General features: G+C 36.8%; 1 protein-coding gene across 3 annotated transcripts in view; it reads right to left on the bottom strand.

The window, feature by feature from the left end:
• Positions 1-531: 531 nt before the first annotated feature.
• Positions 532-13,299, bottom strand: part of LOC138700298 (pancreatic lipase-related protein 3-like) — a 58,381-nt gene continuing 45,613 nt past the window's right edge. For all 3 annotated transcript variants that reach the window (XM_069826817.1, XM_069826818.1, XM_069826819.1), the window contains 4 exons: positions 13,032-13,283; positions 10,811-10,996; positions 10,015-10,180; positions 532-1,952 (listed from right to left, as the gene is read on the bottom strand). In XM_069826817.1, coding sequence (XP_069682918.1) covers positions 1,862-1,952; positions 10,015-10,180; positions 10,811-10,996; positions 13,032-13,283 — 695 coding nt within the window. In that variant the 3' untranslated portion in view covers positions 532-1,861. The remainder of the gene's footprint in view (positions 1,953-10,014; positions 10,181-10,810; positions 10,997-13,031; positions 13,284-13,299) is intronic.

Here is a 13,299-nt window from a genome sequence, read left to right on the forward strand (position 1 = left end):
ACTCAAATCAACGTTAATCTTGTTTTCATTCCATCACTAAATAGCGTTACATGAAGTTCCGTCGCTCTAATTTCCGGCAGCCAATCACATTGCAGGTCGGCTACATTTAAACGTGTGCGTCTTGTGATTCGCTGATGAAGATGTTAAGCATTTCCTAAGGCTGGATAAATACTTAATATATAATCGCCCGCCATTTTGGCTCTTTCGTTGGCGTTCGCAGAAAGCACACAGATACGGTATTTGCCGCTGAATTATTTGCTGAATTACAGTGCGTTTGATTTATTATCATAGGAGCTATGACATGATAATATTTAACGGTGTGGCAAATAGATCCCTCGTCTGGTAGCTCGGCAACGAAAGAACAAAAATGGCGAACGATACTACCTACCTAGACTTTATATAGCCTTGACTTCCTAAGACGTAAGCAAAGAGGAGGAGTCACGCCGGGAATAATAGCGTCGCGACTATAGTAATTATGCTAGGTTACATGGTTCAGGATAAAGGAAGAATGTATTATTCATGTATGTTCACAAACATCACATGTTAATTTATTCAGTTCATTGATTAGACAATACTCTTAAACTGATTTTGTGCTCATATTACGAAAAATTAAATAATACAGTAATGAAATGGCATGTAAAATGCCCTAACTTTCAAATGACGTGAACCTTGAATTAATTTATATGAGCATGTTAAACAAACTTTAACTCTCACAGTTAACAACTTACTTGTAATTATTCACTTGTAAATTACAGACTCAGAATAGAACACAAGTTAAAGACATCACATATTACTGACACATCACATGTAACCGTCGAAATGTAAATAACTGTATTATGTACCCGTCCCTTTCTATTTGTGTTATCCAGGAAGAAACTGTTTACGAGTAAACATGCTTCCGAATCACATTATTTCTGTTTCTGACTCGTTCAAGAATTACTTTAGACCGATGAACAAAACTAACTGCCGCTTTCGCCCGTTGTGTTCGTTGTATTTGTCTCGTCTCGTCTCGTCTCGTCATTCTCATGCGCTTCGAGTCTCGCTCATCATTCTCGAAATAGCATTTGGTTGGCGTGGAAAGATTTGGTAACTTTGAATAACATACATCATTGAAATAAATAACATTATAAATGTTTAAATGAGACAAAAAGACAAAACAGAATAGTATCTTAATTATCAAAATGTTCCGGTTCTATTACATGATATTACCTATGGTTATATAAATAGAAAAAAAATTCTCAAATAAATTTGCATTTCTAAGAAAATAAAACATAACGTTAATATATTTTTACTTGAGATTGCACACTTGATCTCAAACATATGAAAAGAAAATTCCTAGCCTTTTAATAAGGGCCTAGTAATTAAATAAAGACTGGGGAACGGATTATTATACACTGAAAGGTAGAGATGATGTTTCAAATAGGCTACTTGATTGTTTATGCATATATAACAGTTGCCAAAGTAGATAAAAGTTCAGTTTGGTGTAAACAACTGTGGCGATTCAAGGCTGCTTGATGTTCGGGACGTCGGGAGTGATCAATCTCGACGTCTCGAAACACTCACAAGCAGTCTTTACGTCAACGACGCAACGTATACAACATTGTCGTGCGGGTTTTCGGCTTTGCGGGCGCTGTTAGTCTTGCTTTCTCGATCGTTGTTCATCTCTAGTGAGCATCCCTGCTTTAGAGAGTCTTGTATTTGTTCAAAATATTTTCTCAACTGCGAAATATGTGAAAACCACTTTATGAAAAGTCAATATAATGTAAAAGCCAATTCATGTCTCATATCTGCATTAATAATAAAGAAAAGCCAGTAATAACTGTTTATTTTGTGTAGGGTACTGCTACAGAGTAGCAAGATTTTAACGACGCCCAGTGGACTTTTTTAACCTCTGCTTTCCAATTGCAAAAGGGGACTCGGCATTTGTGTCCACTCTGTATATAGCCCGTGCACTGGAAAATAAATAAAACAGTATTAAGTTATCGTAAAGCATTGCAAGTCATGCAACACATGCGGATTAGAGGTCTACACGGGCCGAAATTCTTAGGCCCGGCCTAGGTTAGAGGTTTTGTGTAGGCAATGTTATGTCTTGTACAAACGATTATGTTACATTGGCTTGTCTTAGTCCTTAGTTCGGTAATAAGGTTAGAGATTTTGTGTAGGTGACATTTATTATACTCCAATTTTACAGAGAACCCTATTTTACCTGAGATAGGTATGTTAGGGTTATAAATACATAATAATAATAATAATAATAATAATAATAATAATATGATATTGATTAATGAATTCTCCTATTGAATTAATCTTACGTTTCAATTATGGAATTAATACAGTTTTACAAATCTATAAATTCAGCAAATCTCTACAAAGTTTTATAATTTATACACAAGAATGAATGAAATGCAATGAGATGAAATTAAATACTAAAATACAATCTTATATTTCAATTAACAAGTTTCATTAAATGTATACTATATTATAACCTAAGCAAATAACTAATCCTAATATTCACTAGAATGTAGTATAAATTACTGTAGGTTGATATCTCTGAAGACGTTACACAGTTTTCCGTTAAACAATGTTGTTGCAGTTTCTAAATTTTATACAACACATTTATCGGAATGAATTTTAGATTATTATCCTAATTTATTTCCATCAACTGTTAATTTAAATATTTATAGCAAAATATATAAGAAAAAAAACTATTGAAAAAATAATAATTCAGTGGATATATACAAATTTTATCATGTGTTCAGATTACAACTTTTGTGAACAAAATTCACATATCTCATAAAATCTTGATAACAGCATTTATTTCGGAACACTTGTAATGGTCGGGAGTACTTGGTGTCGCACCTGCCTAATCGACAAACTAGTTCAAGACGTTGCAGTTCAAATTTGTGACACTCAAATAACAAATGTTGGACTGTTTGCAGGGAGTCATCACATGCACCTATCCCTTGTAAAATCAATCTGTGTTACATTGGCTTGGCTTAGTCTCTAGTTCAGTGATAAGGTCAGATGTTTTGTGTAGGCGACAGAGACCTGCAAGAGAGCGATCCCCGGGATATCGTTATCAGTCCAGGAAGGCACTGACGGAATGAATAGCGATCATATACGAATATTTCCGATAAATCACGAAGTAAAGCAACACAACGAGCGATCGGGTCTGACCAAAGAGTTTGTAATATATAACTAGAGACACCAACGGCGCTAGTTTGCGTACAAAATTGAACCGCTGTTCGGCCGCCATTAAAGGGAGTTCATGCTTCGCCGGGAGTGCAAGCAGTTCATGCTTATTGAGGAGTACGAATAAATATAAGTACACTTGAAGGGAAATAATAAGAAAATGGTGAAATACTGCGCCGCAAATAATTGTTTGAACATAGCTACTATTGTAGGATGCCCAGGAAAGCATGCATATCTTAATATTTGGAAGAATGTTCCAAATGCAGTTCCTCCTTTGAATGTGTTTACAGAATGTCGAAATATTTCTTGGATAAACGTTTTTCCAGAAACACATTAATCAGGTTTATAAGACTGATTTCAACAATGTATGTAAGGGTTAGGTGCCATCACATTACAGTGAATTATAATAGCAGAGTGAGTAAGAAAATCCGCAGACTATATCTGTCTAAAACTGTTTTGTTTCACAATAAATGAATTAATCATGTAATTTCCGTTTTGTACAGTATGTACTTCTAATTTTTGGTTATATTAAATGCAAAGAAATTAGTGAAAATATAGCTGATGGCCTAGCTAGGCCTATTATTACCACTGCTACTAGGTCTATTATGACCACTACTAGGCCTACTATTACCACTACTACTAGGTCTATTATTGCCACTAGCACTGACTAGGTCTCACTACTACTAGGCCTACTAATACCAACAAAACTAGGCCTACTATTACCACTACTACTAGGCCTATTATTACCACTACTACTAGGCCTATTATTACCACTACTACTTGGCCTATTATTACCACTACTACTAGGCCTATTATTACCACTACTACTAGGCCTACTACTACCACTAATACTAGGCCTACAATTACCACTACTACTAGGCCTATTATTACCACTACTACTAGGTCTATTATTACCACTACTACTAGGCCTACTATTACCGCTACTAATTGTATTAAAAAGTCTGTACTGACCTCTAACTTGGTGGTCATCAATTACACAATGAATAGATTGTTTTGTGATAAAATTTATTCTCATATTTTAAATCAGTTTCCAGAATTTTTATGATCTCATGTTTCACCACTAAATATTTTCTAAGCACCATATATCTTCCTCTTCCTTGCTTGAAAGGACTGAAATATAGATCATATAGATATTTATTACAGTAAATATCCATTATTATGTCTTTAAAACAATACTGTACTAGTAATACTGAAAATTAATGTTGACATTGCCATTATTCAATATTTCGCATACTTATCCCGAGTGTATATGGTGATTTAATTTTTTTTTAGAATATCGCCATTATAATACTTTGATAAATATAGCGCTCCTCTGCCATTCACGTTTATTTCATCACGACTCATCCTTTGTAAAAGATGTTTAAAACAGTGTCAATCACCAGGCTACATCAATGTATTGTGGTACTGTTTTAGAATTTCGCGCCGCAAACACTCCCTTTAATGGCGGGTGCTAGCCGGTTCAATTTGTGACATTTTTCTTGCCTGCCACTCACGGGTATGTGTCTCTAGTAAGTATTACAAACTCTTTGGGTCTGACGACGAGCGCTCGGTGTTCATGAGTGTTCTTCCGGTAGCAGTACGCAGTAGGTGAATTGTAGGCTTGTCTAATCAGTACGTTTCATCAAAACGAATGTTGAAGATGATTCAATAGTATCGACGTCGATGTCAAGCAGAGGCTCGGACACCGTCTCTGTTGATGGTAAAAGGTTACAAGACACGATGTCGAAAGTATATGCCGAAAATAAAGTTAAATCAGCAGTGTCAGAGTAGTGGAAAAAAAGGGAAAGCAGTTACTAGCTCTGCTTGGATTAAATTCGGAGAAGTAAGGGATAAGAATACCTTAAAGTACATAGGATTGTCCACACCTGTGGAGTAAAGGTCAGCGCGAAACCAGGTGGCCCGGGTTCGAATCCCGGTGGGGGAAAGTTACCTGGTTAACGTTTTTTCCAGGGTTTTCCCTCAACCCAATACGAACAAATGCTGGGTAACTTTCGGTGCTGGACCCCAGACTCATTTCACCGGCATTATCATCTTCATTTCATTCAGACGCTAAATAACCTAAGCTGTTGATAAAGCGTCGTAAAATAACCTACTAAAATAGAAAATAAAAATATACCCAAGTTAATATGAGTAAAGTTCATATTACGTTCGAGATGAAACAAAATATATCGCTACTAATTTATTATTTGCATTTCATACTTCGATAGACATTTTTAGTTATCACGTATTAAATGTAATTTCTCGGTTTTATATACATTTTTTAGTAATATAACCAAACATTTCATTTGCATTTACAATATTATTACGATTAAATTTGTGTGTCAGTTTGTTTTTGAAGTTAAATGTTAAACTGAGTAGGAATGAAATATATTTATACAGAAAATCATTTTTAAGGCTCTTTCAATCTAAACAAAGAAAAATGTGTAATTAATTAAATTTCCACTAAAATATATAACTGTTGAAAACAATCGAATGATTTCTATGATTATTCCATAGTAGGATTAAATCATTCGAATGCATGAATGAATTGTTCAATAAAATTGCAGTATGTTGATTACTCATTCTATACGTAGGTCTATAGCCAGAGAGCACCGCTCTTTTTTCTTATCGCCATGTAGGTCAGGTGTTTAATTTAACGAAGATCAGGGTCAGATACTGGGGCTGTTAGAAGAGTCAGTATGCTACAACCACACAGAACATTCTAAGCTTATCATTCTATTTTTGCGTCATATGATTCTGAACTCGAAGCTCTTATCATTATCCTAAAATGGACCATATTCTGTTATGCGAGTACATATTTTGTGTAACTTCATACGGCTTGTTGTGGTGGTAAGCAAAATCAATGAATAATCAAGTGATATTGTGAATATTTCTATTATTTCGAATGGTTTTGATAATCAAATAATTCGAATGAATTCATTCGATTTTTACCAATACTGTACTACGTAGTACTGTAGCATACTGCTTCCCGTACAGTGGTTGAAGCGAGCGCTCGTTCTGACAGGGGAGCGATCCCCCGGGCGAGCTCGAGCTAGCGCAGGCCAAACCCGAGCTCGAGCGATTAGACACGAAGTGCATTCGGTAAAACCGATCTCAGATATCGTTAAGCATCGCTCTCTTGCAGGTCTCTGGTAGGCGATAAGCATGCCTTGTACAAACGATTAGGTTAGGTTGGCTTGTCTCTGTCCCCAAAAGTAATTCAGAGGGAAACTAATTGACTCATTGTCGGAAAAAAATATGAAAAATACGTTTTGAATTGGAGCCATTGACTTCAAAGTTTCTCTAGCATCATTTAAACAGGGAATCTTGTTCTTTTGTTGAAACGTCTGTGTTTCCACTCTTAATTACGATGTGTTTATTCCAGGAGAAGGTGCTAAGGCATCAGAATTTTCCCTTTTTGTCAAGATATTTTCTGGAATAAATTGTTTCTTTATACCACGATGATTGAAAATTCGATTTTGAAGTCCCACCATAGCTGTGTCTGTCACTTCAAAATATTGTTGTTGATTCTTCATACGATTGGTATGCATATGACTCAGGCTGTGTCGGCGGCAAGTGGTTAGCGAGTGGACGGCGTGTCGCACTGTGTGAATTGCGCTCAACCAACGAGTGCGACAATTCTGTAGGTGATACCTAAGGAGCGGATTCCTATGTAATTAAATATTCTTTTTGCGTGTGATAAAATACAATTAACAAAGTTAAAAATTCCGAACATGAAGTTTCAAGTTTAAAACCCGAATTTTATTTCACATAAAAACACATATTTTCACACAAAAAAAAATAATGTAAATACATATTTTCAGGAAATCTATCATAAACACATAAATCTTGGAGTTTTTCACTTAAATAATTTTTTGCAAGAACTTTTAAATATTTCAAAACTAAATCAATTATATCACTCAGAAGTACGTTATCTTCTTAAGAATTCTTGGTTGCTTCGTGTTTCTAAGCGCTGTGTGGTATATCCGTGATCCATTTTCGTAATAGTATCGCCTCAAGTTCTGAGAACTGCTAGGCAGCATATCAGTGTTATTATTAGAGAATAAATTAACATGGACAAGGAGGAGAGATCTTGCAACACATAATTAGGAATGTTTATTGTTGCTGAAGATGATTTCATTCCACGCTTTGTTTGTAAAACACAACAGATAAGAGCTCGGGTATGAACATTATTTAATTTAAACAAATCTCTCGCCTCTCGGTCATGTCTATCAAGTAAGACAATACATCTTGTTGTGATTCCCTGTTATTGGGCTTCGTCAATCGATATCAAGTTACACTGAAAGATGGTTATTTAAAAAACGATTTGGCTTTCCTATTAGCAAATTTAAACTTTTTCTGTGACACCATAAAAAAACTCGAAACATCCAAAAACCTGTTGTCTGAAACAGGGAGGTGCGTGGCGTGGAAATTAAACTAGACTCGCTACCAGGTTCAGAAGCAAAATTACTAAGGGACAAATTCCAGAGTGTGTTTGGGAAAAACAGTGGATATAAAAAAATGTATAAAGTTGCTTAGGTATTGGAGGAAGTGTCTGTACATGAAATTGACGGTGTATGTGTTTGTGACATTCTTCTCTTTAAATATGCACGTCTGACGTCCTATGATGTGGAAAGATCGTTTTCACAGTATAAGTCGTTGTTCAGAGATAATGGGCATGCATTTGTGATTGAGAATTTGGAGATGATCTTTTGTTGTTCACTGCAATTCTCGGCCAACTACTAGCACTCAAGTGTGGTTGGTGAGTACCTAGTAACTTTTTTTTTCAATCTAAGGTATTTTTGTCATATTAAAACAAAAATATTTTATTTTTATTTTTAGCATATATTTTCGTACTTTTTAGCACATAAAAAAATAAATATATTTAAAATTTTTAGCACATAAAAATTCCGCTCCCTAGTGATACCGTACACTGATTGCGACAGACGTCGACATTGACTTCTGTTAGTGGTCCGTGTTTCCATGCTAATTCCTGACCGCCCACAAGTGTACCACCGTTTTGTGGTGTGGTTGTACTGTGGTCCGTGTGAGTTAAGAATAAAGCTCCATTCACAATGAAAATTAAACATAACCGTAACATAAACACAGACGTTTGCGGCCAGGTTATCAAATGGGATCATTCACAGTGATTCACATAAACATTGACATAGACATTGCAGTTAGACGTTAACATGAAAGTTTGCAAACTCCAAACTTTCATGCTTATGCTTACGTAATTTGCAAACAGTACACAATCGTGGAGCGCTGAAGTATACGACAGAATATGAGGAAATGACGTCGTTGTTATGTTTCCATGGTTACGAAGTATCTTTGCGGTTATGTTTATGTTTCCATCATGAATGTTCTTGATTTTACCGTAACGTTTACATTTTTAAGTTAACGCTTACGTTATATTTAATTTCCATTGTGAATGAACCTTAAGTCTCATGAAAAGGGGTATAGCTTGTCGCAGTGGCGGCTCCTGCATATTTCTTAAGAGGAGGAAAGAAGTTAACAGTACAAAATGACACCTTCTTGAATGAAACATGCTATAAATTAGCCTACATGCATACATGTAAGACCAGATAGTGTTCGGGTTGGGTTCCCTTTTGTATAGCAATAATCTGTGCTTGTAAACTGAGTTTCCTAAATTGTCCAAAATATAATATGTTCTCACTTCCATTCATTGTTGAATAATTGCATAAATTAACCGTTACAAGGAAATTCACAACCTCGCAGCATTTTCGCGTACACTACAGCATCACACGTGTTGGAAGAGATCAGCTACTAAGACGTAACCAGAACCGTTTTACGGAAGTGGGAATGGAAAATAATCTGTTAGGAAAGAGAGAACATGCACACACCCACGTGATGTGTATTGCCACATGTACATTTTACATGTTCAGCATCACATGCTTTTGAAGAATATCAGTTGTTGTAAAGTCATACTACCATTATTTTTCAAAGCTGCCCTTGGCCGATTAATTTTTTTATGTTAAAAATAATGTAGTTTGGAGTAGGCCTACTTTCAATTTCAACTATATTTGTACAAAACTGACAACTTGGATGTTGTCCTGTCTAGTAGACAGGTGAATTTAAGCGAATTTCAGTGGCCAAAATGATCTACGATACTAACGTAGAACTACTTCATCTTTGTTTTATACAAACTCAACTTTAACTTTCAAATATCCTCGGAAGTTTCAAATCATGAATAGTACCCTATACATATAAAGTGCAATGAATAATATATTTTGATCTATAATTTAAAAAAAAAGTTTATACGGGGTCTTATAACTTTGCGTTAAAACTGTTTTTATTGTGCCTTCTCCAAGATGTGTTAGTCTGTTTGAATGCAACATCGTTAGATGGCAGCGGTAGCGAGCTTGCTGCACTACAGTGACTGTATGTCACTGTATGCTGCACGACCAGTCGGTTTCTATTTCCCGCCCATGCGCTGATTCAGAGGAGGATCTCCTCCCTCTCCGTTCATTTACTTGCTTTAAAACTCTGCTTCTTTCTCTGGCCGCTAGTGCGCTGTTGTCTATGTGTGTTAACTGCAGTAAAGGAGGAAAGGATTGGCTTTCCTCCACACAAACAATCTCGCATCCTTCTCACAGTTTTCTACAGCACATGAGCGCGCGTCGTTTAAAACTCGATCAACCAAGGTTTACTTATAGCTGTGAACTTAAAAATTATCGAATCTTCCTCGAATTTTAAGGCACATATTTTATTTGGTATTTGCTTTCAGAAGAAGAAAAATGTGAGGAGGACGTTCCTCCCTTCCCTCCCCCGAGGAACCGCACTGGCTTGTCGGTTACTTACCTGGAATTAGCGTATTCTCCCATGATAGCGTTGTAATCAGAATCACACATGGATGGGAAAGCAACAGCATATTTTATGTCAGAGCATTGGTATCCCCAGAAGCCTGTTTGTGTTGTTATGCTCTCAGCGAAGTACATAGGTGCTCTGTTGTGGCTACACGAAAAATCTGAAACAGAAATCATTGTTCTATATCATCACTTGACATTTAAAAATTTTCATAGGTGGCACAAAATATCTGGTGCGCTTGTACAACACACACTTGTTGGATTAACACCCCTTTCACCACTTGATATTGCACCCACCTGATGCATTCCTCGTTCAGTTAAAATTTTTGGGCCTTCTTTTGTACGGCTAGAATTGCTACAGTTGCTCATATCGCAAAAGCGAATTAGGCACCTACAAAGTTGTGCGAATTAAGAAACTACGTCATAAGTTATTTCCTTCATTATAGCCTATAATCACCACATGTTCGAAAATCGTACTAAGTTAAATGTTCTTTAATATTTCTTTTAACCAATAACATCTTAAGATTATGGATTCCTTCGCATACAAATCCGTTATTTAGGTACAAAAGTTTAGCTAAATATACATCCACCTGAGCGATTATATTAAATACTCTATCACCACGTTGCTAGCATAAAGAAGTGGCAGAACTCAAGTGACATGGCGGAAGTTCATATGGTAGATAGTAACAATACCACTAGATGCTACACTACTACAGTAACTTGTTTTAAACTAGCAGTGGTACCATTTAGGAAGCGGTGCGATTTATCCTACTCTACACTATAAACTTTACCTGTGAATTGACAACCTGGCTGCACAGATCCTCCGTTCATGTAGAAGTCCACGTGTCCGATGACGTCCAGCTGTCCCAAAGCACCACCGTTTGTGTGCACAACGTCAACGAACTCTGCATCATCTTTGCTCAATGTGTGGATTTGCTTTCTAGATTTGTGGAACAAGGGACCAGCCGGATCAAGACCTAAATAAAAAGAATACAAACTCTTGTACTTACTATCCAAATTGTTGTTCAAGATACAATAAGAATTGAATGAATGAATGAATGAATGAATGAATGAATGAATGTTAGCCATGATGTCCCATGTTGGGCACAGGCCTCCTGTGATGGGGTTAGAACCCCCTCGACAGGGATGGCTCAAGTGTACTCGCTTGATGAACCAATCCAGGAGAGCTTGTCGTGTATACTACTTTTGTGACATGGTTAATAATCTTATTAGACTTTAATTAGTCTCAGCACTTTGTTCTTTGTTCATTTTTTTTCTTGCACTACATATTATACTGACACTGGCACTTTGACAAACACTGATTGCTATTTACACTATTTACCTGAACTTTCTCAACACTGACTTTACTATTTACAAAACTTATCTTACACTTTCACTAATACTGACTTTACTATTTACAATATCTTAACCCTGATTGCATTATATATTTACAATGACCTTCCCTAGTTCTTTCCACAAAACTCTGTTCTTTACTGTCCTCGACCATTGTTTCCCCGCCTCTTTGGTAAACATGTCAGACCATCTGAGCCTTGGTCTTCCCTGTCCTCTCTTTCCGACGTAGGAGTTCCACATCGTAACTGCATGGGTCTATCTTGTCTGATGTAGTCTCGCCACATGTCCCCCCCTCAGAACCACTTCGTTGCCGTGGCTCGTTCAGTAGTGTTCGTCAGTCTTTGTAGTGTTTCGTTTGTCATTCTGTCTCGTAGCGTGGTGCCCAGTATTTTCCTTTGCATCTTCCTCTGGCATGTTTGTGTGCTTGAGCGTTGTCTCTCGGTGAATGTCCAAGTTTGGCAGCCATATAGCAATATATACTTACTTACTGGCTTTTAAGGAATCCGGAGGTTCATTGCCGCCCTCACATAAGCCCGCCATTGGTCCCTATCCTGAGCAAGATTACTCCAGTCTACACCATCATATCCCACCTCCCTCAAATCCATTTTAATATTATCTTCCCATCTACGTCTCGGCCTCCCCAAAGGTCTTTTTCCCTCCGGCCTCCCAACTAACACTCTATATGCATTTCTGGATTCGTCCATACGTGCTACATGTCCTGCCCATCTCAAACGTCTGGATTTTATGTTCCTAATTATGTCAGGTGAATAATACAATGCGTGCAGCTCTGCGTTGTGTAACTTTCTCCATTCTCCTGTAACTTATCCCTCTTAGCCCCAAATATTTTCCTAAGAACCTTATACTCAAACACCCTTAATCTCTGTTCCTCTCTGAAAGTGAGGGTCCAAGTTTCACAACCATACAGAACAACCGGTAATATAACTGTTTTATAAATTCTAACTTTCAGATTTTTTGACAGAAGACTAGATGACAAAAGCTTCTCAACCGAATAGTAACACGCATTTCCCATATTTACTCTGAGTTTAATTTCCTCCCGAGTGTCATTTATATTTGTTACTCCTGCTCCAAGATATTTCAATTTTTCCACCTCTTCGAAAGATAAATCTCCAATTTTTATATTTCCATTTCGTACAATATTCTGGTCACGAGACATAATCATATACTTAGTCTTTTCGGGATTTACTTCCAACCCTATCGCTTTACTTGCTTCAACTAGAATTTCCGCGTTTTCCCTAATCGTTTGTGGATTTTCTCCTAGCATATTCACGTCATCCGCATAGACAAGAAGCTGATGTAACTCGTTCAATTCCAAACCCTGTCTATTATCCTGAACTTTCCTAATGGCATATTCTAGAGCGAAGTTAAAAAGTAAAGGTGATAGTGCATCTCCCTGCTTTAACTCGCAGTGAATTGGAAAAGCATCAGATAGAAACTGGCCTATACGGACTCTGCTGTAAGTTTCACTAAGACACATTTTAATTAATCGAACTAGTTTTTTTTGGGAATACATATAGCAATATATAATGTATAGCAAGCCGTATAACAATAAGAATTAGTAAGATCAAAACGTATAATTTTTCCAAGTACATTTTGTTTTACATTCATAAATAAGTTGTAATACTACACTGTTTATCTCACCTGTGATTCTTTTGAGTTTTCCGACTGTGATGAAATCGGCTGTTTGTCCAGCAACATGAGCGCCCAGACTGAATCCGATAACGTGAATGTCTTGTAAAGGAACATTCAGCTCATTTACTAAGAAGTCGATTAATTGCGCTGTACAATTAGCAATAACCGGCAAGTTTCTGGTAGCGTGCACGTAACAGCCGTCTGGCACGAGTTGTCCATACTCGGGTGCTATTACGTTGTAGTTACCAGAAGATAAATACACTGCAAGACAATGATC

The sequence above is a fragment of the Periplaneta americana genome, chromosome 5, assembly GCF_040183065.1.
Source record: "Periplaneta americana isolate PAMFEO1 chromosome 5, P.americana_PAMFEO1_priV1, whole genome shotgun sequence".
Taxonomy (NCBI): Eukaryota; Metazoa; Arthropoda; class Insecta; order Blattodea; family Blattidae; genus Periplaneta; species Periplaneta americana.